The 27824-nt window shown below is 47.4% G+C and overlaps 1 protein-coding gene across 5 annotated transcripts in view; it reads left to right on the forward strand.

Moving 5' to 3' along the window:
* Window positions 1-27824, forward strand: part of LOXHD1 (lipoxygenase homology PLAT domains 1) — a 200075-nt gene that overhangs the window by 52948 nt on the left and 119303 nt on the right. For all 5 annotated transcript variants that reach the window (XR_013843347.1, XM_079994659.1, XM_079994661.1 and 2 more), the window contains 5 exons: window positions 9565-9815; window positions 12172-12307; window positions 15968-16128; window positions 16652-16738; window positions 22473-22608. Coding sequence is in view for 4 of the 5 variants with exons in the window: in XM_079994659.1 (XP_079850785.1) it covers window positions 9565-9815; window positions 12172-12307; window positions 15968-16128; window positions 16652-16738; window positions 22473-22608 (771 nt within the window). In the remaining variant the exon portion in view is untranslated. The remainder of the gene's footprint in view (window positions 1-9564; window positions 9816-12171; window positions 12308-15967; window positions 16129-16651; window positions 16739-22472; window positions 22609-27824) is intronic.

A 27824-nucleotide genomic window follows, 5' to 3' on the forward strand; every position in this document is an offset into this window, starting at 1 on the left:
ATTTTAAGGTTGTTTAAGTGAATATTCTAAAAGGTAAAACAGAAAATTTGATAAAGATTATGGGGGGGACGACAAAATTTATGGCCACCAACTGCATCCTTGGGGAGCAGATTTCACAGTTCAGCTATGTACTGTGAGAAGAGCCAGTGTGGTGTAGTGGTTAGAGCATTGGACTAGGGCCTGGCAGAGACCAGGGTTCAATTTCCCACTTGGCCATCATGCTCACTAGGTGAACTTGGGGACCAGTCATTCACTCTCAGCCTAACCACCTTGAGCTCCCTGGAGAAAAAGGTGGGATATAAATGCATAGCTGTCAACTTTCAGATTTGAAAGTAACGGATCAGCAGCCTCACCTGTCCCGGGGACAGTCTAGTGGAATCTAACAATCCGGGATAGCAGCGGGAAACAGCGCTGGAATAAGGGAATTTCCCGTAAAAAAGGGAAGGTTGACAGCTATGTATAAATGCAATAAATAAATAAGAAATAAAATAAGCAAGAGGTAGTTCGTGACTTGTCTTAGGGTAGTGATGGAACCTGGAGCACGAACGACTCTGCTAGGTAAATTTGATTTTGGTGGTCCAGGCAGCCGGATCTGCAGGTTTGAAGCAAGAACAGCTGTTGGGGAGGGGCAAAGCCCTGGAGCTGGTCTACAACTGGCATTGCTGCCATATATTGGGGTCACGAGGGTTGGGGCAGGGTGGCAGCAAGGTCAGATTGCTAGTGAATGTAGCTATGCTCTGCTGGGTTTGGGAGCCAGGTCTGTGACTCCACACACCCCTGCCGGCTGTTCCTGTTTTGAAAGTTGTGCGGTAAGTTCCCGCCTCCCCCCAGATGAAATAAAGACACATGACACAATTATTAAGGTTCATGGGCTAAATAAGGCCACAACTTTATTGGTTACAGGTGATGAGTGGTATTGGCTTAGGCATTGGTCCTAACAGACTATATCTAGCTTCAGCCCGTCCGCTTGAAGTCCAGGAAGTTTTAACCACCAGTAGGGGGAGTTCTGCTGATGCACATCAACTAGGAACTCCCCCGGGGTCACTGATTGGGGGCGTGCCTTAGGCCCTCACCTCCATAGGCCTCGGACAGGGCTACACCCCCCAGAATCCTTTATTGGACTACCCTTCAATGTTCAGGGCAGGTGATGACGCTTCCTCCCTTCTTCCATCTACATAACAATACCAATACCAATGCCTAACCACCAATACCAAGAAAGTTGTGGCGATTTGCTACGAGGTAGGCGAAAACCAAGTGGCTGGTGCCAATTTGCCAAGTGGAAAAATTCCTATCAGGCCCCTCAGTGGCGACCAACTGAGGTCCATAGCTAGGTCAAGGAACGAAAATATTAAAGGGTGCGAGGGTGGGAAACAGGAGCAGCTAGAGGCGGCAAAAGAGGGAGATCCGTGGCCGTGCCTCTGTTAAATAGGGCAGGCCACGCCCCCCGAGCCAGCCAATTGGCTGGCCAGGGGGTGACGCGGCCAGGGATTCCCCCAATCACACAGAGCATGAGTCCAGCCTCCGCTCACGTGGTGGGGGCGAGACGCCCGCAACACCACCTCCTTTGCAAGGTGGAAGTGGCTTTACAGAACAGGCTTCTGAAATAGAAAAACTACAAGGGCACCAAGTAAATGCCCTGGAATTTGCTGTGGGAGCTGCTGGCTTCCCAGTTACTGGGAAGGAAAATAAAAAATGCATCCAAGTCAAGGATGCTTTTGATGCTCATTTTGCAGCAGGTTTTAAGATTATGGAGGTGCGTGGTCTCTTCTTTAACCCTGCAGCCACGGCCCAAGATGCCCGGTGCCATCCCTGTTTCGATTTCATAAGGAAACTGGCAAAACGGAGGAATTCTAGCCTCTTCTCGAGGTGACGGAGAGCAGAATTTCTCTTGCCAGATCAGAACCTGATAGGATCTGTACTCAACACTTTCTCCTCAACATTTTGCCGTTAAGCTGAGAAGGCAAAGTTTGCTCTTGCAAAGATGCCTTCAGGACATCCTTTCCCCAAAGGTTGCTGATGCTCTGAAGGCCACCCAGGGCTTCCTGCCCCCCCCGGGGGGGTGTAAAGGGCAGGGGGTGGGGGGAACAGGCCATCAAATAATATTCCAGGCCTCAAGGCATCTGGGCAAGCAGCGGGCATGCTGGGGGCGGCTGCTGCTTTATCCAGGCTTCTTCTAGCGGAGTCACAGCCTCCGTCGTGTGAGGCGCCCTTTTGGAATGGCTTAATAATTGATTTGAGCAATGGGTGGACAAGCTGTTGCTGGTGTGCTCCACACCCATTGGTTTTATGCTTTGGATTCTTGGCTTGGCGGGTGGAAATGAGTAAACCGTATCTTCCTTCCCCAACTCGTGGGTGCCAATCCTGACTCTGCAACCTGCTTTTACCCACAATTGTCTGTCTGCAGAATGCCGCGGTGAGGCTCCTTACGGGGTCCTTGCTGTGGGATCACATTCATCCAGTGCTTTACCAACTGCACTGGCTCCCGGTGGAGTACAGGGTCAGGTTTAAGGTGCTGGTTTGAGCTTTAAAGCCCTACGCGGCCTAGGACCCCCGTACCTACAAGACCGCCTCTCCTGGTATGCCCTGCAGAGGACCTTAAGGTCCACAAATGACAACACTTTGGAGGTCCCAAGTCACAAGGTGGTTAGGTTGGTCTCAACTAGGGCCAGGGCTTTTTCAGTACTGGCCCCAACTTGGTAGAACGCTCTGTCACAAGAGACCAGGGCCCTGCGGGACCTGACATCTTTCTGCAAGACAGAGCTGTTCTGCCTGGCCTTTGGTTTGGACTCAGTCTGACCCTTATGTTTCCCTCCCCTTATGGTTTTGATCTATGGGCTATTATTAAAATGAGGCTGCTTTTTAAATTGTATTTTAACCTGTATTTTAAATTGTTTCCCCCCCCTTCCCCTATTATGTTTTTATTGTAATTTTACTGGTGTTAGCTGCCCTGAGCCCGGCTCTAGCTGGGGAGTGCGGGGTATAAATAAAAAATTATTATTATTATTATTATTATTATTATTATTATTATTATTATTATTTAGTAGTAGTAGTGTAGCACCCTGCTTGTGGTTAACGCTTAGCTGGAATGAAATATTCAACGCAGCAATAGAGAAATTAAAATAATAATTTATTTGTCAGACAAATAAATATGAGGCACAGTGGTATATGGTTACCAAGCTCTGGCCTGGCCTCTTGCCATTCTGGCCAGCACTTATATTTCTTTAATCCAGCCCCCTTGCTCCTCCTGTGGCTGCCTCTGTCCAATCAGCCTGGTTGAAATTCCTATTGGCTGTTTGCTAGAACCAATCACAAAAGATACACCCATTTCCTCATGCCCTTTTATGGGAATCAAAAAGCTATATATTCTTCTATCTATAAATGACAAATAAGTAGTAATATATCTTACATGTGTCTCAACAAGGAACCTTAATTACCAGCTCACCTCTTGCCCTCCTTGCCCTATTGCCCTCCAAAACAAATGGTTAATCTTAAATTTTTATCTTAAACAGATGTCAAGGATCATCATTGAAAGATCTCCTTCCTTTGGAGGTGCTTGGCAGGGGGGCTGGGCTGGTGGCTGACTTAATTTCAGGATAGTTACAACTCTTACAACTATATGAAATAAGAATCCATCATTTCTTAAATCCTTTGCATATTACATTTAAGCCAATATATTTAATACATAACATAAATAACCTTTTAAAAGGAAAAGAAATCTTAAAAGGATCTCAGTTTAAGAAAGAAACAACTTTAGAAAAAGACTTCCCAAAATACTCTCTTCCTTTCTGCCAGCTAGATGCTTTTCCATTGCTCTTGACCTTTGAACCTTAGGAAAATATGGCTCAAGTTTAATGGGAGGCACATGGTTTTATTTTACTATTTACCCACTCTTAATTATGTTTATCTCTGCTTTTTTATCTTCTGTAATATGTAGGGTCAGTGTCCTCGCTCTCAGCCTGTAATTCCCTTTTTGACTTTGAGAATTGTTTTCTGCTATAAATCAGGGGGCCCCCTTGTCTAGGAGGAAAAACATCTTGCCAAGGTTCTTAGGCAGCTGCTCTTCTGCCTGGCATGAAACATTTGAAGATCTTTAAGCTCATTTTAAGATACAGGCCCTGATCAAAATATAAGCTTGATAAAAATGCAGGCTTATGATTAGATGCCTCAGTAGTAGTAGTAGTAGTAGTAGTAATGAGAGCTCCAGCAAAGAAATGCCTTCTCACCCTTTGAGAAAATAAGGGTTCAGGTGCCTTGGCAGAAGGCCACAATGGATATTAGAACTTTCCCACATGGCTTTATGTAGACTTGCGCTAGCATTGCTATTCTAAGCAGAAAAACGAATCTTCTCCTTCTCCTTCTATTCTTCCATCCAGCAAGACAAAGGGTGGGTCCAAAGGTATTCAGAAGCAGAAGAGGTGAGGTGATTCTGAGCCAACCTTTTTGAGCCAGAGGGCACATTGGGAATCTTGAGGAAGTGTCATGGGCACCAATCCCAGATATGGCTGTAGAGGGGTGTGTGTGGCACATTAGAAAAGGGCTTCCACATTTAAAAGAGCAGAAAAGAGAAGCAGGGCCACGAAAAGCTCCATCAATGGGGAAAAGGCACTTACATCAGGCCAGCTAGCAGATCTGGAGTTGCAAACAGGAACCTGTTCTGAATTTCACTGGGGTTTCTACTGAACATTATGTTGTAGATTGCTGCACCCCACTAATGCATCCCAGCCCCTCATTTTCCCCAAAGGCAGCCCTTCTAAGCTTTCAGCTTCTGCTAGGCAGCATATTTGAAAATGAGATCCTAGATGTTTAAATACAGATTTCCTCCCTCCTCTTAAACGCATGGCTTTGGAAACACCGGGCTGAGTGTGCTTCCTTCGGCTCTCTCCCGGAATGGGTGCATTTCCCTCCCTCCCGAAAGACGAACATCTCTGCACTGAGCATTATCTATTCAACCTGCTTAGTGTCATCATGCGGCTTTTGCCATCGTTGAACTGCTACTCAGGTCTTTTCCCGCTAGTGTGCAATAGAGGCTATCACTGTTAAGACCTCCTGCCGTGGGCCTTTCAATGTTATATGCAATTTAACAAGGTGAAATCTTTGCGGAAGGAAAACTACTGTATTTACAGTATGCCGCAGGCAGCCGTGAAACAACAGAAGCCCCTGCAAGGACAAGCTTAGTGCCTGGATTTTATTTAAACCCCAGTTGCGGCTGGTAGTTGCAGCTGCTATTGTTAGCCTCGAGCTCTGCTGCAAAATCAGACTCGGAGGATTCACACATTTAAAACACAAGACTGTCATGGAATTCTACTCAGTATTGATCCAGAGTAGATTCCAATGTATAGTTGCTGTTGTTGTTGTTGTTTAGTCGTTTAGTTGTGTCCGACTCTTCGTGACCCCATGGACCAGAACACGCCAGGCACTCCTGTCTTCCACTGCCTCCTGCAGTTTGGTCAAACTCATGCTGGTAGCTTCGAGAACACTGTCCAACCATCTCGTCCTCTGTCATCCCCTTCTCCTTGTGCCCTCCATCTTTCCCAGCATCAAGGTCTTTTCCAGGGAGTCCTCTCTTCTCACGAGGTGGCCAAAGTATTGGAGGCTCAGCTTCAGGATCTGTCCTTCCAGTGAGCACTCAGGGCTGATTTCCTTCAGAATGAATAGGTTTGATCTTCTTGCAGTCCATGGGACCCTCCAGAGTCTCCTCCAGCACCATAACTCAAAAGCATCAATTCTTCGGTGATCAGCCTTCTTTATGGTCCAGCTCTCACTTCCATACATCACTACTGGGAAAACCATAGCTTTAACTATACGGACCTTTGTTGGCAAGGTGATGTCTCTGCTTTTAAAGATGCTGTCTAGGTTTGTCTAATGTATAGTTAGCAGAGTAAAAACTTAAAACATGTTGCTGGGTTCCCAAAAAATAGACCAGAGGCAATTGTATTTCATCCAGCAGAGCTTTACTGCTACTGAAGGCAAATGAGCATAATGTGTCATAAATCCAATACATTCAGGATTCACCCTGTCCATAAAAAATCAATTTGCAGCAGACGTAACTTAACTCAAACTTAAAGGTAAAAAGGTAAAGGTACCCCTGCCCATACGGGCCAGTCTTGACAGACTCTGGGGTTGTGCGCCCATCTCACTCAAGAGGCCAGGGGCCAGCGCTGTCCAGAGACACTTCCGGGTCACGTGGCCAGCGTGACATCGCTGCTCTGGCGAGCCAGAGCCGCACACGGAAACGCCGTTTACCTTCCCGCTGGTAAGCGGTCCCTATTTATCTACTTGCACCCGGAGGTGCTTTCGAACTGCTAGGTTGGCAGGCGCTGGGACCGAGCAGTGGGAGCGTACCCCGCCGCAGGGATTCGAACCGCCGACCTTTCGATCGGCAAGTCCTAGGCGCTGAGGCTTTAACCCAATCTAAACCTTAACACTAAGCGTACTGTGCACAGAACACTACACCAGAAGAAAAAGAGATAGAAAATGAAACCCAGGCTCCTTCTGGCCCTACCTTTATAGTCAGCATGACCTTGACAGAAGAGATAAGAGAACCAGTTTAAACCAGCTGTGCTCAGCTTCTCTAAAGGAATAACCCAAACACCAGGAACCTTCTGCTTGTTTCTTTCATACAGAGAAGCTTCCAGAAGCTTCCAAAACCCTCTTGAATTAATTAGAATAGGAAAGATCTCTACACATCAGATCAATACTTTTTGTACCAAGAAATGCAAACTGACAATGGACCCCCCCCCCAAATAAACGGAATTGTAATTTGTAAAAGGTGCTGGAGATTGTAGTTCCCTGAGGGGGAACTACAGTTCCCAAGATTCTTTGGGGGAACTTGCATGCTTTCAACGTGTGTTGGCTATGCTTTAGATGTATGGTGTTGGTTTGACCTACACATCAGTTGGAAGGATGTTGGGTGCTAGTTGAAGCCCAATTATGGTTTTGAAGAGGACTGGTCTCCCTGGCACCCCAGGTGAACCCTGGTTTTTGGTGACCCCTTTATTCACCCACCCATTCTTGAATTTGTACCCCTCCCTTTTCTCTCCACGGTGGCCAACATGGTTCTCTCCACTCATTTAATGCTCACAACAACCCTGTGGTGTAGGTTGTGCTGAGAGGCCGTGACTGGTGCGAGGTCACCCACTGAGGCTCATGGCTGAGTCTCAAGGACTGGCTGGATGAGAAAGAGCAGTTGGAGCATCCTGCCCAAGACCTACACAGTAGAAGACCACTTAGATCCCGGATAGTGGTGGTGGGACACTGAGGAGCAGTCTATGGAAGAAAAGAGCTGGGAGGTGCTAGAAGCAGAGGGGTTGAGCAATCAAGAAGAAGGAGGGTCCTCCAGGATTGTCCCTGCTACACAACAATGGGGCAGTCCCGGTCCTGTTGTCTCTCTTCCCCCTTTGACTCCCTGCATGATGCTGAGCAGTGGGCCAGACAGGCCTAGAGAAGGAGCCCACCTCCTGGATGTAGCCCTCGTCTGCTTGGGAGGGATCCAGAGTGAGAGGCTAGAGTAAGGTTACCAGATTTATTTCAATGAATCCAGGGACACAATCAATCAATCAATCAATCAATCAATCGTGGGGGTTTTTTTGGAAAAAAGTTATTAAAGAAGAAGAAGTAATATCTTCTCTTCTGTGGTCTCCTCTGTTGCGCGACCTTCCTCTGGGCCCTGGCCTTTCTTGGAGCACTAGCTTCCCCCCTCCCTCCCTCTCCCTCCTTGCACTGCAATCCCCTACAGGCTTACTCGGGAGTAAGCATTAGCAGAACCCCCTCCTCCTGCTGCTGCTGCTGCCCTGTCCGCCTGTCTGGGCATCTCCTGCGTAGGCATCATCCAGTGGCCGCCCATCCGCGCCGTGGCATGCCCAGTCAGTGGGTCCGGGGCAGAGCCAGTGGCAAGTGAGTGGGAGGAGGCGTGCTTGGGCTGGATCAGCTCGTCTCCTGCTTGCCTCTCGTCTGTGGTGGCCAACGACGAGCTGGCCAACAAGCTGAGCTGCTGCTTGCAAGTCAAGGAGCACAGTGGCAAAACTGAGCAGCAGCCACAGCCACCCAATCACCACCCAGAGACCGAGCCGGAGCCGGAGCCGACTGCCTTAGGCAGCGGTGCTGACGGTGAGCTGAGTGCCAAGTTGCAATGGTGCACCAACCTCACACAGCTCAACAACCCCACATAGCTCTCGCCCGGCGCCAGCACCCAGCACTGTGTCTTCAGCCCCTATTCCGAGTCCTGATATGATGTGTCTTGTGCGCAACATATCATATGGGGACTTCTATCATATGGGGACTTCTAGCAAGGTAAAATGGCGGGCACCACGGCAGCGACCAGCTCTTGAAGCCAGCCAGTGCCAACTGTGCTACCAGGCTGGCTCCGGGCTGCTGAGGCTGCTGCTGCTGCCGCCGCCACATTTCCTGGGGACATTAGATGAAATCCGGGGACATTCTGGGTATGGAATTTGTATGGGGACAAATTTGCAAATCCGGGGACTGCCCCTGGGAAACGGGGATGTCTGGTAACCCTAGGCTAGAGGGGAAGGATGGAGATACTGGTCAGTTTCAGCAGTGTCTCAGCTGGATGAACTAGAGGACTCTGCTGTGCTGTTATTTTCTGCTAATAAAGAGTGAATTGCATTCTGTGCCTGCCATGTGTACACTTCCCTGTGCTTGACTTGGCTGGCTTGACAGCTCCTTGACACTGAGTAAGGATTGAACCCTGGCTGAGTGGAATGTGCTCTTGAACTCTAACAATACCTCTTCCTTGCCTGTATAGAGATGGGTGTACGAATGTGGGTAGAAACCTGCCTATAATAATACTAATAATACTACTAATAATTTATTATTTATACCCATCTGGCTGAGTTTCCCCAGCCACTCTGGGCGGCTCCCAATTGAGTGTTAAAAACAATACAGCATTAAATATTAAAAACTTCTCTAAACAGGGCTGCCTTCAGATGTCTTTTAAAAATAAGATAGCTGCTTATTTCCTTGACATCTGATGGGAGGGCGTTCCACAGGGCAGGTGCCACTACCGAGAAGGCCCTCTGCCTGGTTCCCTGTAACTTCACTTCTCACAGTGAGGGAACCGCCAGAAGGCCCTCGGCGCTGGATCTCAGTGTCCGGGCTGAACGCTGGGGGTGGAGACGCTCCTTCAGGTATACAGGACCGAGGCCGTTTAGGGCTTTAAAGGTCAGCACCAACACTTTGAATTATGCTCGGAAAAGTACTGGGAGCCAATGCAGATCTCTCAGGACCGGTGTTATGTGGTCTCGGCGGCCACTCTCAGTCACCAGTCTAGCTGCCATTCTGGATTAATCACAGTTTCCGGGTCACCTTCAAAGGTAGCCCCACGTAGAGTGCAAAGGTAAAGTTAGCAGGCATTGCTCTGCCTCTGACCCCACCTACCTTTGGCACATGGCCTCTAGAAGCCTTCTCAGGATGGAATGTGGCCCTTGGCCTGGCAACTTCCCCCACTTCCCCTGTAAAAAGTGTTGCCGAAAGAGCAGATGCCAAGACTTCCACTGTGGTGGTTCCTCATCTCCCTCCCTGTGTCTTCTCCCATCTCCCACTATCCAGGCATTGTCTACAACGTGGCTGTGGTGACTGGGGACATCAGAGGGGCTGGCACAAACTCCAAAATCCACATGGTCATGCATGGCTCCAAAGGGCTCAAGAACAGTGGGAAGGTCTTCCTGGAAGGAGGCGAGTTCGAGCGTGCCAGGACCGATCTTTTCAACGTGGAGATAGCTGCTCTCCTGAGTCCCTTGAGCCGCGTCTCAATTGGACACGACAATGCAGGTGTCGGCTGCGGCTGGTACTGCGAGAAGGTGAGGATGGGTCACTTCAAGCCATTGGACAGCTGTCCAGTCACTTTCCCCCTATTTGTGGTCTGACCAGAGTGACTTGGAAGGCTTGAAGGATGTTTCAGCTCTTGTTTCAGTGATGCTGCTGTCAGGTTAGCCAGTCGATACGATGCAATAATGCGTCCCGCAAATCTGATTTCGCCTAATACATGCCATGCGGCACTGAAACTTATGCAGAAATCAATTGCATGCTCATTAGGGGCCCAGGCTGCTCTGCAGTTGTGAGACTGGGGGACGGCATTCCTTCTCCGCCTCTTCAGCCACTCTTACAGTTGTGCAGAAGGGATGTGGAGGTTATTTGTGGCAGGCTTGCGTTAATTTCTAGGGAGAGGCAGCAGATTCCGGATCAAACCCAAGAGATGTGTCATCCTGCGATTTGTGGATATTGCAGTTTTGCAGTTCAGTTATTAATAATAATAATAATAATAATAATAATAATAATAATAATAATTTATTATTTATACCCCGCCCATCATGGCTGGGTTTTCCCAGCCACTCTGGGCGGCTTCCAACCGAATATTAAAAACAATACAGACATTAAAAACTTCCCTCAACAGGGCCACCTTCAGTTGTCTTTTAAATGTAAAATAGTTGTTTATTGCCTTGACATCTGCTGGGAGGGCATTCCTCAGGGCAGGCACCACCACCGAGAAGGCCCTCTGCCTGCTTCCCTGTAACCTCACTTCTCACAGCAAGGGAACTGCCCTCGGCACTGGACCTCAGCGTCCGGGCTGAACGATGGGTGTGGAGACGCTCCTTCAGGTATACAGGACCGAGCCGTTTGGGGCTTTAAAGGTCAGCACCAACACTTTGAATTGTGCTCGGAAGGGATAGGAGGAACAGGAGAGGGATGGGTGGCTTGTTTTAGGAAGGGTGTGTGTGATGTGATAGCCAGCTCCAAATATTTGAAGGAATAGAGACAGCGGATAAATTCAATTCAGTCCACATTTGTAGGCTAACCTAACTACATAATTAGCATTTCCTGAAATCATGTGGGAACCAAAACACAGCCATCCTTTGAAAATTTGCACCTCTCTGAAGCGCTGTTCTCCAGCCAAGTAGAGTGTCCATAAAATGCATTGCTTCAGGGGATATTTCATGGCAAAAATGTGTATGTTAGGCAAAATTGTATCAGGAGAAATTTGCACTAAAATGATGAAGGATTTTCAAGAGGAATGCATTAAAAAAAATACTGCAAAGGAACTCAGCTCGGTGGTGGAACATCTGTCTTGCCTTCAATAGGTCTCGAGTTCAAGTGCTGGTGTCTCCCAATAGGGCTGGGAGCATCTCATGGCTGAGTCAGTGTAGACAATTGTGAGCTAGATGGAGCAGAGGTCTGACTCTGTATAAGATAGCTCCCTATGTGTGCACTGACCCCTCTCAGTCTCCAGGCTTCAAAGATAGCTGCCTGGAGACTCCGGAGCGTGACAGGAGCTCCTGCTGCTCTCCGGAGGCTTCGGGTTCCTTTCGCTGAAGGGTAGGTGCCCCTTCAGCTAAGGCGCAGTGTCCCTTCAGCTAAGTGGGAGGAGAAATGGAAGGGGTTCCGTTTCTCCTGCTGCTTCGCTGAAGGGGTGCTGCGCAGAGAGGGGGAGATGTTTTTTTCTTGTTCTCCCCCTCTAAAACAGGGTGCGTCCTATGGTCGGGTGCCTCCTATAGAGCGAAAAATATGGTAAGACCGGGCACACATAATCAATCACGTGACATGGGGCACACACACACCATTTGAATGTCAATGCCCATTAACTTTGGGGGCCCCCTCAAATATTTTATTGAGGGGACTGAAGGGACCTTGGAGTTAGGATTTTTATCCATCCGTGCTGCTCCAGCAGTAGCACTATGTTTTGTGTATATCATGTGAGTGTCTGAGAGAGCGTGAGACAGGAAGTCTCAGTACTGTTGGAAGTTGGAAGTTTAGTTTCACTTCTGTTTGTGATGCTATTCTGTACTGGTCCTGAGAGGAGAGCACAGACATGCTGATGGGTTCTGCGTATATAGACTATAAAATAAAGTAGTTTTAGAACTACGATTGACTCTTTCTTCTGCTATGATATGCCAGAAGACAAGCGTACTCCTATTAGGAAGGAGGAATCGCTTATTACCGGTCTCTCTGGACTGAGGGAGATTTATAGCCAGAGAGTGACCACCAGAGAGACACCCCAGAGTCTTGGGAAGTTGGCAGCCTTCCTGGGCGTGTTTCCAATGCTTGGCCCCTGGGAATTGGCTCCTGGGAATTGGTTTGTGAATGCATTATGTCTCACTAGGAGGGTGTGGGCAATGGAAAAATGGATGGTCTATTCCGGCGCTCCCTTTCCCCTTCCAGGTGGTGGTGTATTGCCCATTTACTGGTATCGAACAGACCTTCCCGTGTGGGAAGTGGCTGGATGAGGATGACGGTGATGGACTGGTGGAACGGGAGCTGTACGAAATGGTCTCGCTGCGTAAGAAGAGACTGAAAAGTAAGTGCGAAAGAGCAAGGCTTGAAGGGCATCCATCATTATTTGAAAACCCTCCTGCCCTTGGGAGCACTCAGGGTTGTTTTTTTCTGCTGACAGTTCTTTCTTGGTACAGAGAACCAAAAATTCGTCTTCTTCTTTTTCCTCCTATGGCAGCCATTTTATATTGGCATCCACAGCAGTGTTGTCAATATGTGAGTCCTGGCACCTTCTGTTTTTTACCGGGGGGGGGGGGAGCCACTGGTCTGAGTAAAAAAAAAGGTCAAAAAATTGCCTTTTTAGTTTAAAGATAATGTGAGTAAGAGTTGACAAGCTACGACTTTATAAAATCATGTGTGACATGGAGGAAGTGGAGAGAGAAAAGGTTTTTCTCCCCCTTCCATGACACTAGAACACCTGAACATCTCAGGAAGCTGGATGTTGCAAGATTCAGGACAGATGAAAGAAAATACTTCTTCACGCCTCATGTAGTTAAACTCTAGCCTGATTAGACTTTACCAACTGGTGGGGTCTGCTTTGCTCCCGGGAGGGAGAAAGGAAGTCAAATGACACCGAGGTTGCTTCAGAGAAAGAGTTTATTCTGCTCTCCGGATAGCAGAAGGCACTTGCGTGGTCAGTTCACAGCAAGTCCAAAGAAATGAGAGATTTCATGCAGTATATATATCTTCCAGGCACCCTCTCCCCCCTTCCCCAGGAATCCAGCCACGTCAGCTTATACACACAGGTTGACATCACATATGTTCCTGCTCCAGTACTCTTAACCATAAAAGGGTTTTCCTCTTCCTATACTCTTGACCATAAAAGGTTGTTCCTGTTCCTATACTCTTATCTTGGGGCAGGAGGTCACCAACTCCTGGCGCCGTTCCCGGGTCTCTTGTCAGACTTGACAAGGTCTGTGTGTCTTTGTGGTCTTTGTGGTCAGGATATAAGATAAGACCCAGACGCGTCATCCCTGCTCTACTGGAACTGGCAAGGCCACTCATTGCCGTCACAGACTGATAAAGGAGAGAGCTTTGAGCACTTGTTTATACAGCTGGGTTTGGGCTCAAGAGCTCAGGTTAGAGCATTTTAGAAATGCTTCTTTGGAGGAGGAAAAATGGTGATTTTGGGTCAGTTTCAAACTGACTGCACAGAAACCCATTCCTTCCCCCTTCAAAACTATGGAACTCTCTGCCACATGAGTGATAGCCAGCAGTGCTCGAGTGCCCAACCTGCTAAATAGAAGATTCCAAGTATGTTCTCAATCCCCGCTGGCTCCAGGGTGTCTGCTGTCCTCCAGATCCTTTGGGGACAAATTGCTGCATAAGGTTCATAACTGGTGGGGAGAATTTACATTGTCTCTCCTCCAGTCCACATCACATTAGTGCAATGAATGCTTATAAAATTAGTTAAGGGGCTGCATGATCAAGACGCCTCAGTGACGAACGGTTTGTCCCGTTTAAGGAGCGATTCCATTGCAGCCGCGCTTATTACAGCGAACATCGCTTAATGTGACAGCCACTTTATCTCTGCAGCGCAGTCCATTCTGCGAAAGCATTTATGACCTTTAAACTGCCATATTATCGTCCCTGACTGCTATTGACAGCGTAATCCCTTTGTGGATGTTGTATATTAAACGGGGAGGAAGCAGTGCCCTTGAGTAATTGGTGACCTTTCGCTGCCATACAATGGGATAAACTTGTATTGTCATCTCCCTCGCCTGCTTCGGAAAGGATATGCTTTCTCGTTTAGAGGCTCAGGATTTTTCCTCAAACCGGTGGTGTGTTGCCATGAAGAGTGCTGAATATTTGCACAGTTGTTGCCAGTCATCACAGCCGTGCGTATCTGCAACTTTTCTCCGGTGACCTCAGGGCAGGCATTCTCAAACTCGGCCCTCCAGGTGTTTTTGGGACTACAATTCCCATCATCCCTGACCACTGGTCCTGTTAGCTAGGGATGATGGGAGTTGTAGTCCCAAAAACATTTGGATGGCTGAGTTTGGGGGTGCCTGCCTCAGGGTGATGTATATGGGCTATCCTGCTTTATCCTCACAATAAGACATCTTAAGGCAGCCCTGTTCAGGGAAGTTTTTAACGTGTGATTTTACTGTATTTTTGGTTTTTATGGAAGCCGCCCAGAGTGGCTGGGAAGGCCCAGCCAGATGGGCGGGATATAAATAATAAATTATTATTATTATTATTATTATTATTATTATTATTATTATTATTATTATATAACCCCATGAGGTAGGGACTGTACCACCATTTCAGGGCTCCTCCAGCCTATTATTATTATTATTATTATTATTATTATTATTATTATTATTCATTGGTGTAAGAAGAGAAGAGGCGATCTCCCCTTTGGCTAGATGCTCCCCCCTAAAAAAAGGGCAGTAATTTCCAGCACCTCTTTTTCTAGAAAAAACTCCCTGTTCCTGACACACTATAATATGCAAGGATTTCTCTCGTTTTTTTTCTATGGGGAAACATTCCATCTTGTGAGTCTTAAGTATGACTGGCAGAATCCGAGACCAAGGAGAAGAGTTGGTGGAAGAAGAGTGGAAGAAATTTAAAGTTTATCTTCAGAAATATTGTAAAATTAAGGAATGTTAGAAAGATGTTGGGGGAAAAATTGTGTGGTTTTAGCAGAAAGGATATAAAGGATTAAGTAAAAATGAATTGGTGAAAGAGAGAAAGTAAATTATAATATGTTAAGATAAATTATCAGGATAAAAACAAAGTTGGAAGGATTTGCTGGAATATTTAACAGAATTAGAATACAAAAATGGGAGCGTGAGGAAGTCAAGGAAATAAGTGAATGTAAGTAAGCGAGTTAAAGGTTTGATTTGTTTTTTATTCTTTTTTCTTTTTTCTGTTTTTTGATGATATGTATTGTTTTCTTTTCTTCTTTTTTTTCTCTTTGTAACCTTTAAAATCTTAATAATTTTTTTATTTTATTTTTAAATCTTGTGAGTCTTAAGTAGTAAAGATCAGACCCCGGTTGACACCTTAGTGAGGAGCATTCCTCAAAGAGCTTTATAGCTGAGCCAGGATTTGACACTGGCTGTCTGCTGGCAGTCATGGCTTTTGGGTGGGATTTTGAGGCAGAAGATTCAGGGCCCTACTCAGGAAAAATGAATGGGAGGGACCCTAAACACAGCAGGACTGGATTTTCACTTTTGAAAGTAACCCACATTATTATGTAAAGTCATGTCCCCCGTCTGCAATGAGACCATTAAGTCCAGTGTCTTAACTCACCAGTTACCTGACTGCACACTTGCTCCCAGGTCCAGACTCACAACATTACAGTCCACTTTGTGAAAGTGCCGTGTTGCATGAGATCAGACCCTTTTGCTCTTGGGAGGCAAGGGAAATTCACATACACAAGTGGAAGCAATGGATTGGGGCTAGCATGAGTGCGATGTTGAGCTGAAATGGAAGAGAAGGTTTTCATGGATTGTTTGCAAAGCGATTCACATTGCTGCATCTCCAGGCTATGAGAAGAGATTCCCCTGTTGAACATCTTCACAACATAACTGGTGTTCAAGGCACTGGGCACGTGCTTTATAAAAAAGGACCTCTCTATTTATCTCTGGTGGTTTGGTTTGGTTTCCTTCTTTGTTTTTCCTTTATCACCAGCTTTCACTATTCTAATTCAGTGATTCAGTACCTTTTGTTTTATAAGAAAACCCTTGGTCCCTGTGGATATGGACGAGTGATATTAAGGGCGCAGGGACAGACGCCCCTATCTTCCTCCAGGTTTACGGTGACAAAGGAAAGTCCGACGAAATGAAGCTGGACAATAACTCTGATAACTTTGAAGCTGGACAGACGGACAAATTCATGGTATGCCTTCCTGTCCGCCACGTGTGCTCCAAACAGACTTGTGTTTACTGCCGTGTTAACCTGGGATTCAGCCCAGACGCTTCCTGTTTGCAGTTAGTGCTGGTTAAATGGCACAGAAGAATAGCCAGTCAATTCCTTGTGGTTTATGTGAAAGGGTTTAATAGCCCTTATAAAAGGAAGGAAATAGCAAACTTATTGGAGATGTCAGCTATGTTGGTGCTTCATTGACTCGGAATGCTGAACGTGTGACAAATTCTTGCCTTAAATACAAGGTGAAAATTATGATGCCTGCGTTCTTCTCTGGTTCAGATTTAATCTGAACCGGAGAAGAATCGTGCCCCTTGTTGTTATTGTGCAACAAGCTTTTGAGTCCACCAAAGCTTGCACAGAAAATGCCCCTAATGGATTTTGCTGTTCTTGTGCATCTCCAGTTTTATTTTCCCCGGGGGCCTGATCTTCCCCCAGATTGTGCCTGTAGTAGAAAAATGCCACCACTGATGTGTTTTACGCATGTTTCCTGCAGATTGAGCTCCCAGATCTGGGCAATTTGTACAAGATCCGGATATGGCACGAGAAGAGGAGCCCATTTGCTGGCTGGCATCTACATAAGGTAAAAAGCCAGCAGGAGAGATTGCACTATGGGGGCAAGATCAATCCCCTGTGATAAGCAAGAGCTTATTGTTTCCATGAACTTGCGTCCTTATCTAATGCTTGAACACTGACATGTGGCTGGGGCAACCCAGCCAGATGGGCAGGATATAAATTATATCATCATCATCTTCATCATCATCATCATCATCATCATCATCATCATCATCATTTGCATGCTTGGTTTACAGTGAAACTAATGAATCTTAATCTTCAGGGCTCCTAATCCTGGAGGGTCCCAGAAGTGACTTTAGTACACACTGCTTAAAAATATTGGGTTTAGTCAGTGGTGTAGCATGCCAGTGGTGTAGCATGTTAGTCAGTGGTGTAGCATGGGTTGCTGATGCCTGGTGCCTGGTGTGAGGAAAGTGTTGCAGCCTGGTGTGCCTGGTGCCTGGTGTGAGGAAAGTGAGGTGGACTGGGCAGCTGGGGTGGGGACACATACAGAGGATGAACAGAGCTTGCCTCCATCAGGCTCCTCGCCCGCTGCCTCAATCCACCTGCCTACTAAACCAACCTGCCTGCTGCCCTGCCTCAGCTGCCAGGGCTCCGTGCCTGATTGCACCCCCTCAAAAATGTGTACTCGGGGCCATGGCCCCCTGGTTTCCCCATGCTATGCCTCTGGGTCTAGCAGACCCAATCTGAGTCACAGCAACTTTTGGTTGTATATATTTCAACAGTCCCAAAGTCTGAAAGTCAGTAGCACAGATGTTGTTAAGGTGTAGTGATCGGTCATGGAACAACCCCATTGAAGAAGATAACAGTGGTTACCCAGACCCCATTGTTGGTTGTGAAGGGACTCCCATGACAGTTCAAGCTTCAGGGCCCCAGAAATGTAGGTCTGCCATGGAACCATGTTGACTTAGCTGCTGAGGAGACCCTGAGGAACCACCATGGAACTCCTCCGTGCTGCAAAATGTTATTCCTTAGGCTTATTATAGGGTGAACACTTGATTCAGTATGTGTTGGGCCTCCCTCCCTGTACTCTGATGGTGCTTTCTAAGGCACATCCAAGAGTTCTCTGTAGCTCTAAGTTGCAGGGGCAAGATTGGCAGCAGAAGGACCATGGTGATCTTTTCATAGGGCAGAGGTGGCTAGCCTTGGCAAATTGGCACCAGCCATTTGGTTTTTGCCCACTTCATAGCAATCAATCATCACAACCTTGTGAGGTTAGACATTGGGTAAGCCTTTGTTTGGCTGGAGGGGAGGTTGTAGCCTTCCCCTACCCCTCCTCATTAAGGGTATCCTGTTAATGTGGGAATGTTTAGGGATGCAGGGGAGGATATATTGTCTAAGATATCCTATCCCAACTTGTCTTTACAAGTTCAACAAATCAGCAGAGTTAACATTCCCCTTTTATTTAAACACACGCAGAGCAGATAGCTCGCTCAGACTCGTTAGAGTCTCTGTAAATATTTCCTGGTATTTCCACCGTTTAATCCCTCCTAAAATAAGACACTACACAGTCTTCTGTAAAATATAAAACATTTGCTCACAAGTAATCATCTGGTCACACAAAGGTTCCCAGAAGGCAGACTTAAAAGGTTAGAACATAGTTTAAATGTGGTGATGTAATGGTTATAAGGGGTTACTTGTGCGTAAGTTGCCGTTACTTTTGGCTAGATCGCCTGGCTAACCATGCCTTGGCTGACAGCCCTCACTCCGTGGCCGTTCAGTCGCTTGCAGAATCCGTCAGTGGGCGTTTCTTGAACCTCTTCCAGCATAGAAGCTGTTTGATGCCAAGTCTCCGCCTACTCTCCTTGCGCGGGACTCTTCTGTGCAAGGAAGGAGTGGGCAGAGGCGTGCCCATGCTCTCTCCACTAGTCTCGGGTGAAGAGTCTTGGAGACCTCTCTCCGAATCCTCCATCTCCCTCCCTTCTCTACTGGTGTTACGCTGAATTCCTTCCCCCCTGCTGGTCCCCTCTCCTGCATCGCTTTGGAGCCTTGCCTCCACCTCTCGCTCCGATGTCAGTTTCCTGACAGGTGACTATCTTCTTATGGGAGAAAGCCCCCCTTTTCTTCTCTTGGCACTGGAGCCAAGGGTGCATCTTAGTAGTGCTGTCGTAAAGATGGCATCGATAGAGACAAGAGAGACAAGGTGGTCGCCAGCCTGTGGTTCTGGTTCTTTCTACTTCAGGAAAGGCCACATAGGAAGTTTCGTCTCAGTCCTGGAAAGCAGGAAGTTCTGGCTGGAGGACTGAGATAAACTTCATGTCTACTCGAGCCATGTTTTGTTTGACTGCACCTGATTCTTACATCCCACAGTTAAAGGGATCGAGGGGGAGTGGCTTCTCTCTGATGCCCCGACGGGGGCTAGGGCCATACCATTCCCCCAATGGGGACCCCTCTGGGGGTCCCCCTATTTGATGTAGGTCATAGAGTTCCTCCAAATGATGGATTGCCCTTAGATGCATCTCCCAGCAAATGGACTATATAATAATAATAATTTATTATTTATCCCCCGCGCATCTGGCTGGGCTTCCCCAGCCACTCTGCGCGACTTCCAAAAATAATATTAAAATACTGTACTACATCAAACATTAAAAGCCTCCCTAAACAGGGCCGCCTTCAGATGTCTTCTAAAAGTCTGGTAGTTGTTGTTCTCTTTGACATCTGGTGGGAGGGCGTTCCACAGGGAGGGCGCCACTACCAAGAAGGTCCTCTGCCTGGTTCCCTGTAACTTGGCTTCTCGCAGTGAGGGAACTGCCAGGAGGACTGGAGTGATATAGTCTGGCTTCACCCAATTCCTGTCCTAAACCACTCACATCTGTAACCAGTGAAGTTGTGGCCTATTTGAATCCATAAACCAAATACTGTTAGTCTCTGTGTCTATTCACCCCCCAGGGAACTGCAGGTCATGGGGTCTTGGCACACAGTTTGCTTCTTTTAGTCAATCAGAGGGTGGGGCAAAATGCTTGTGTAGGACTCTATTGCCCCACCACTGGACAGTTGGGTGGATATCCTGCTAAGCTTATTTTCCAGCTTCTGAGATATCATTGCTCAACATCACCCAGCCACCTTAAGCATGCCTTCACAAGCATGGGAACTGGAAACTATTTTTCCTAAAAGCCAAAACTAAATCCTCAGGTTTATTCATTATCAAATGTTCTTGCTGCAGAGTGTCGTGTCTTCCTATATGGAAGTCCTACTTTGGATAGCGGAACATGGGTGGTGCAGTGGTCTAAACCACTGAGCCTCTTGGGCTTGCTGATCAGAAGGTTGGTGGTTTGAATCCCCACGATGACGACGAGCTCCCGTTGCTCTGTCCCAGCTCCTGCCAACCTAGCAGTTTGAAAGCACGCCAGTGCAAGTAGATAAATAGGTACCGCTGTGGTGGGGAAGGTAAACAGTGTTTCCATGCGCTTTGGTTTCCAGCACAGTGTTCCGTTGCACCATGAGTGGTTTAGTCCCGCTGGCCACATGACCTGGTAAGCTGTCTGTGGACAAATGCTGGCTTCCTTGGCCTGAAAGTGAGATGAGTGCCGCAACCCCATAGTCGCCTTTGACTGGACTTAACCATCCAGCTATACCTTTTGAGATAGCACTGAACAAATATTAGAAATGTCTTTCTCTGGCTATGCAGGCATGGGCAGTAACAATAGCAACTCACCATTTACCTTTTTTATTTAAAAAAGAAAAAGAAAATAAGGCCACATTGTTAATACACCTTGGCTTTTGAGCCTCTAATATGATTTGATAGGTTTCTGCCTTATTTTGCGCTGCACAGATGTTTGGAAGATCTAGCTGGGAGTTAGTAAACCATGAAGCATTGCGGATGCACGTTGGTTCCCAAGATTCATCCACACAGTCATTCTGGCCTCATTAGTCCTCGTTTGCTGTCGCTTCCACTCCTGGAGGAAAGGTTGATGTCTAGCTGCAAAAGAGTCCCTTGTTCATTCTCTAGTGAGAGGATTGCTAATGAGGCTGCTGCGATGTTTAGTTGATTAATCTCTTAGATTAATCAGTTTAAAAAACCTTTTTGCAGCCCAGTCTTAAGCATGTCGCTTGGAAAAGAAGCAACTACTTCTGTATTCAGTACTGTGTGATAAGTGTGGTCAGGATTACAACTTTACCTCACAATCATATATGTGTCTGTTGAGGTGTAAAGTCCCACACGAGGGCCGGGCAGTATCTGGAGGAGACAGTTTGGAGGAGAAAATCAGCTAGGGGGAGGTGCTTAACCCCAACCCAGCACGCCATTTCCCACATTCCCTCCCCACAGCTGCTTCCATAAATCCGCTCCACTTCCCAGTGGGGAGGAGTTGCAGTGGACCGCGTGGCCACCCACTCCCCACTGGGGGCGGGGGACTTTGTTCCCCATTGCCAGGGGATCCTGGCCACGTCAGAGCCCGGCCAGCCAATCCGCTGACTGGGGGTGTGTGGCCGGGACCTTTTAAACTGAGGAGCGAGCCAGGGGACTTCCTCTTTGGCTCGCTTCCTCAATCACCCTCCCTCCCTCCCTATTTCGCAGGTTAGGCAATAGCCTTGCTATGGACTTCAGTTGGTCACCTTGGTTGTCCAAGGGGACTGGTAGGAATTCTTCCACTTGGAAAATTGGCACTGGCCATTTGGTTTTTGCCTACCTTGTAGCAATCGCCACAACTTTGTTAGGGTTGCGGTTAGGCATTGTTTGACCTTGTGTGGGGGAGGGGAGGGGTGGATTCCGTTAAAGGTATCTGGGGGGTGTTGATCTTGTCCAAAGCCCGGCTGGGGGCTAGAGCCTTGACAGAACCCCAATGGGGACACCAGGGGGAGCTTGAGTTGGCTCACATTGACAGGGCTCCCCCTACCCTTCCTGCGCAATGGGCAGCAGTCAGGTCCAATCAATGCCTAAGCCAATACCGCTCACAGTCTGTAATTCAATAAAGTTGTGGCCAAAATTTGCCCAATACGCAGGTGGCGCTGTGGGTTAAAGCCTCAGCGCCTAGGGCTTGCCGATCGAAAGGTCGGCGGTTCGAATCCCTGCGGCGGGGTGCGCTCCCGCTGCTCGGTCCCAGCGCCTGCCAACCTAGCAGTTCGAAAGCACCTCCGGGTGCAAGTAGATAAATAGGGACTGCTTACCAGCAGGAAGGTAAACGGCGTTTCCGTGTGCGGCTCTGGCTCGCCAGATGCAGCTTTGTCACGCTGGCCACGTGACCCGGAAGTGTCTCCGGACAGCGCTGGCCCCTGGCCTCTTGAGTGAGATGGGCGCACAACCCCAGAGTCTGTCAAGACTGGCCCGTACGGGCAGGGGTACCTTTACCTTTACCTTTACCTATAAACCTAATATCTTGTGTGAGTTATTTCCAACGAGGGGGTGGCTGCAAGGTCTCGACACGCAACCCCCTGTCTGAGGTTCCAAATGCACCTGGTGAGCAGCTTGGCCCAGGTTTTTCACAGCATAAGCAAATCCAAAAAAATCTATGCTGTTATATGTCTGTACTTATGGGTACACCTCCTTTTGTATTCTGGGGGAAGAAAAAGAACAACAGGTTATTTAGCTAGCTGAATTTCAAGGTTAATAGAGGCCTCGTCTGGAGGAAATAAAATAACTGAACCATCTTATTAATCAACACTCATTTCCTCCACCTTACAAAGGGACACGGCTCCAGCATGTTTGGTAAATTGCATTTTTTCCTGACTCCAGTTTCAACCCCCCTTCTTTCATTCACGTTGAACTTATTTAACATTTTGGTTCAATTTGGGTTTAATTAAAGGTAACCCTTTTGAAAACTCTGACGAAAGAGAAGTACACATTCAACTGTGACCGCTGGCTGGATAGCAACGAGGACGACAACGAGATTGTGCGGGAACTAACAGCTGAAGGCCCACAGGTGGCTGAAGTGAAGCCAGGTGAGAAGAAAGAGGACCTCCATGGGGGGGCGTGTATTTGGGTACCAATTAATCTCCCCCTGCCCCACCCTCATTGGTACTGTATCTCCTGCAGACGCCATTAACAGGCTGAATGGCTGCAAAATTTCATTATGAAGTTGCTGGGTTTTTTAAAAATAAAAAACCCAGCTCTTTCTGGAGACGTCCTTGTTACTTCTGCTGGGTCATGGGAAATGTTAGGGGCTTAGCAGTATAGTCGTCATTTGGGCTACACCTTCTTGGTGTCTTGAGTTCCTTTGGAGAAAGCTGTGAAAAAATGAGATAATTTGGGCACAGTCTAGCCCCCTTATCCGACATCCTGAATGGGGGATGGATGCACTCGGCCCAGAACTAGTGTCTGCCAGGGCAGAGCTCCCCATTCTGCCATCCAAAAGTGGAGGTGAGAGCAAATCCAGTATGATTGTGTCTTTGTTGTTGTTGTTTAGTCGTTTAGTCGTGTCCAACTCTTCGTGACCCCATGGACCAGAGCACGCCAGGCACTCCTGTCTTCCACTGCCTCCTGCAGTTTGGTCAAACTCATGCTGGTAGCTTCGAGAACACTGTCCAACCATCTCGTCCTCTGTCGTCCCCTTCTCCTTGTGCCCTCCATCTTTCCCAACATCAGGGTCTTTTCCAGGGAGTCTTCTCTTCTCATGAGGTGGCCAAAGTATTGGAGCCTCAGCTTCACAATCACTCCTTTCAGTGAGCACTCAGGGCTGATTTTCTTCAGAATGGAGAGGTTTGTTCTTCTTGCAGTCCATGGGACTCTCAAGAGTCTCCTCCAGCACCATAATTCAAAAGCATCAATTCTTCGGTGATCAGCCTTCTTAATGGTCCAGCTCTCACTTCCATACATCACTACTAGGAAAACCATAGCTTTAACTATACAGACCTTTGTCGGCAAGGTGATGTCTCTGCTTTTTAAGATGCTGTCTAGGTTTGCCATCGCTTTTCTCCCAAGAAGCAGGCATCTCAGGCGCATTTAACTTGAGCAGTTTTAACCAGACATGGTTGAAGGCAGGCTGGTTGAAGTAGCACAAGTTAAACTGAAGCAAGGCTTGCAAACCCATTCTGTGCCAGTTCCTCTTGGGGGTAAAAGTAAAGGTACCCCTGACCATTAGGTCCAGTTGTGGCCGACTCTGGGGTTGCGGCACTCATCTTGCTTTATTGGCCGAGGGAGCCGGCGTACAGCTTCCAGGTCATGTGGCCAGCATGACTATGCCGCTTCTGGTGAACCAGAGCAGTTCACGGAAACACCATTTACCTTCCCGCCGGAACGGTACCTATTTATCTACTTGCACTTGATGTGCTTTTGAACTGCTAGGTTGGCAGGAGCAGGGACCGAGCAACGGGAGCTCACCCCGTCGCAGGGATTCAAACCGCCAACCTTCTGATCGGCAAACCCTAGGTTCTGTGTTTTAACCCACAGCGCCACCTGTGTTGTGCCAGTTCCTTTTGGGGGGTAACCCAGCACAAAAATAGCTTTACAGCTCTGCGCCTTGCTTTGGGGTGGCAGGGTCTAACTCTGTGTTACAAAGAGGTCCGCAAACATGACACGAAGGCTGGCAACATCAACCCCACTGTGTGGGAACCCCTTGCAGACAACCACTGGCCTGGAGACAGGCAGTCAGGTCACGTATCCTTAGCAGAGTGACCAGAGGAGAAATGACCCCTGGGAGAAGCGCGGTGAGATATATAGACGTCTATGTAGCACCATATTGCTTACACTGGGGTGTGTGGTGTGTTGTGGGGGGTAGTACCTCTGGTGGTAGGCACATTGTGCTCCTTCTGGGTAGTTTGTCCACCTTTGGTCCCCATCTGTCAGGCTTCGAGGAATCTTACCCTCCCCCAGTGGCAGCAAGAAGCAGAGAAAAACAAAGAGGAGTTCTTCCTTATGAGTTTATTCAATCATCACAGAGAGACAAAGGAATGCAGTCTGTTTCCTGTTAATGACGCTGCTCCAACTGAGCTCCTCCCGCCTCCCTTCCTACCAAGAGCACTTCCCCTTATGGTGGCCACCAGGGGCTAATTGTCTCTGAGTCCTTTGCTCTTGCATTCTCTCTCTCTCTTTTTTAAAATAATTTTTATTAACTAGCCAATCACATCAAATTAAATCACATCGCATAAATTCCAAATTACAAAGCCAATTTTTAAAATTTTGTTGGGGGAACCCATACTTCAAGATCCAAAGGGGGATTCAGATCATCTTCTTATTACTGCGTTAATGTCCAAATCAGTCCCAATCAGTCCAGACGAAGTTCATAATTCTATCCAGTCTTATCTTGGTGTTTCCACATCATATCTTGTTCATATAATTTCTCTTTTTCCTTTAAGATCTCTTCTGTTAGTCTCCTTAAGCCGGTAAGCAAGTATAATGATCCTGTGTGGATTTCCCGTTCCTCCAAACTAAGTCCAGATGGTTTCCATATATCTCCTTCATAGATAACATCGCTCTTTCCATCATAAATTAGGCATTGTCACTCTTAAGTCCCACTGAGAAGTTGATTTCTCTCTTTCTCCTCCCAGACCCAAGAGCTCCATCAATGCCTCCCAAAATGGTGATGGCATTTTTAACTGCGTCATTCCAAAACTCTTAGCTTTCCAGCTTCGTCTTGAAACATTGCTTTGGTTCGAAAGTTTATCTCCACACAGTCTTAAATCCACAGCTTAAGTCCTTAATTTCTGACTCATTAGGGGAGGGGATTCTTGTTTAATCACATAAAAAAAGGAAAGGCAGGTTTCCCCCCCTCCCCCCTCAGTCATTTGTCATACCGTGTCTTGACGTATCTTCTCATATTTTATTCTTGTCTCGTTATCAGAGATCTCTTCTGTCAGCAGTCTTTACTCCCCCTTTTTCCTTGAAGTATGTGCAATTTATCTCGTCCAAATTGTTTCTTTTGAAGATTGTTGCAACTAGAGGCGCGGATCAGAGACGACATCAAGGAGTGCCGGAATCCCACAGGAGGGCTTTGTGCCTAGTGCCCCCACCCCCACAAATTCGGGGGTGGTATAGGGCACAGCAGGCAAGGGCCATCCCCCCCACAATCCGGGGGGGGGTTAAGGAGGCTAATTACCCCCATCATAGCCTCCAAATTACCTCGTGTGGGTCAGAGAGGTGTTATTGTCAGCCATCTTCCGATGCGCCACCTAGTGGCCCCCCTGCTCTTGCATTCTCAATGAATGCTGGGTTCTGGGAGAAGGGGGTTCAGAAATGCTCTCCAGTGATAACGCGTCAGCTGGCTGCTCTGTCTCCATCTCTGCCTTCTCTTCTCCCAACACCTCCCAACTCTTCTGTTTGCCTGTCTCTGAGCTGTGACCTTCCTCAAACCACTGCTGTAACTCAATACTGCCTTCCTCTTCTCTGGGAGTTTCAGGGGAAGGGAGGGGGGGGGCGATCTCCACCATTCCTCCTCAGTCTCGTCCCCCTCAGTCCAGTCCCTGACACCACCCTGTACTCAACTCTCATCTGTGGCTCCTATAAGTTGTCAGTATGCAACAGTGGTGACACACTGGGAATGCCTTCAACTGACCAGCTAAACAAGGTGAGGGCAGGTGATGGGTCCCAAATTCTCAGTGAGTTGGGGACTTCCCTTGTTTGCAAAGACAGGCTCTAACAGATTAGGCAGATGAGGCCAATAGTGGGTCCAGTGGTCAAGAATGGCAGAGGGCCTTCTCGGTGGTGGCGCCCACCCTGTGGAACGCCCTCCCATCAGATATCAAGGAGATAAACAACTATCTGACTTTTAGTAGACATCTGAAGGCATCCCTGTTTAGGGAAGTTTTAAATGTTTGAAGTTTTATTCTGTTTTTAGTGTTGTGTTGGGAGCTGCCCAGAGTGGCTGGGGAAACCCAGCCAGATGAGCGGGGTATAAATAATAAAATTATTATTATTATTATTATTTTATTATTACTGTATTTTTTGCTCCATAAGATGCACCTGACAATAAGATGCACCTAGTTTTTAGAGGAGGAAAACAAGAAAAAAAATATATTCTGAATGAAACAGTGGAGGTATAATTTTTGTGGTTCATGCTGTGGCTACAGACATGATATGTGATTTGACGGTGAGTTTGGGGTAGCCCAATGCAAAAATCCTAAGGATCCATGTGGATCCGTGCTTTGTAACCATGTTTTTGTGCCATTGCGGCCCCACAAAACAGTGGATGCATGATTTTTGTGGTTCATGCTGTGGCCACCAACATGATATGTGATTTAACTGTGAGTTTGGGGTAGCCCAGTGCAAAAATCCTGAGGATCCATGTGGATCTGTGCTTTGTAACCATGTTTTTGCACCATTGCGTTACCTCGAAACAGTGGATGCGTGGTTTTTTTTTGGGTGCAGGCTGTAGCCATGGACATGCTATGTGATCCGATGGTGAATTTGGGGTGACCCAATGCAAAAATCCTGAGGATCCATGGGCTTTTACCTCCTCGCTCCCAGGCAGCCTCCTTTATCACTAGCCTCCCTTATCTCCCTCCCGATCGCTTGCCGATCAGCTGCTTCCTTTAACACCCCCTTCCCACTTGTTTGCCTTAGTGTCTTTTCCTTAGCTGGTACATTATTTTGCTCCTCCTTTTCTTCTAATTTCTCTCCTCATTGCTTATTTTTAGTATTCCTGTCTCCTCTCCTTGCAAGTCTTTACCACCACCCCCTCCCAGGCAGCCTCCTTTATCGCTAGCCTCCCTTATCTCCCTCCTGATCGCTTGCTGATCAGTGGCTTTGTTTCAACACCCACTTCCATCTTTCTAAAAAAAGGGGGGGGGAGCACAATCTTCTTTTCGCCCTTGGGCAATTTGGCTCCAGGGACCATGCATTCGCTCCATAAGACGCACAGACATTTCCCCTTACTTTTTAGGAGGAAAAAAGTGTCTCTTGTGGATCGAAAAATACGGTATTATTATTATTATTATTATTATTATTATTATTATTATTATTATGTGCCTTCTGCCCATGCTGTAGAGGGAAGTGAGGGGCAGGTGGGGCTTGTTAACCTGAGAAGGTAGCCCATCTAGGAGAAGGAAAACTGATTCTAAACCTCTGCTGCATTGTGGGATATCTTTGGGAGAAGAAAAGGCTATGGAGTAAACCCTACACAAATCCGGAATGGAGTCCCTAAGATGGTGAGATGGCCATTGTCTCTTGAGGCAGATGAATGGCAACAACAACAAATCAAATTGCCTATGGTGATCAGCAGTGG

This window comes from Podarcis cretensis (assembly GCF_951804945.1).
Source record: "Podarcis cretensis genome assembly, chromosome: 11".
Lineage (NCBI taxonomy): Eukaryota > Metazoa > Chordata > Lepidosauria > Squamata > Lacertidae > Podarcis > Podarcis cretensis.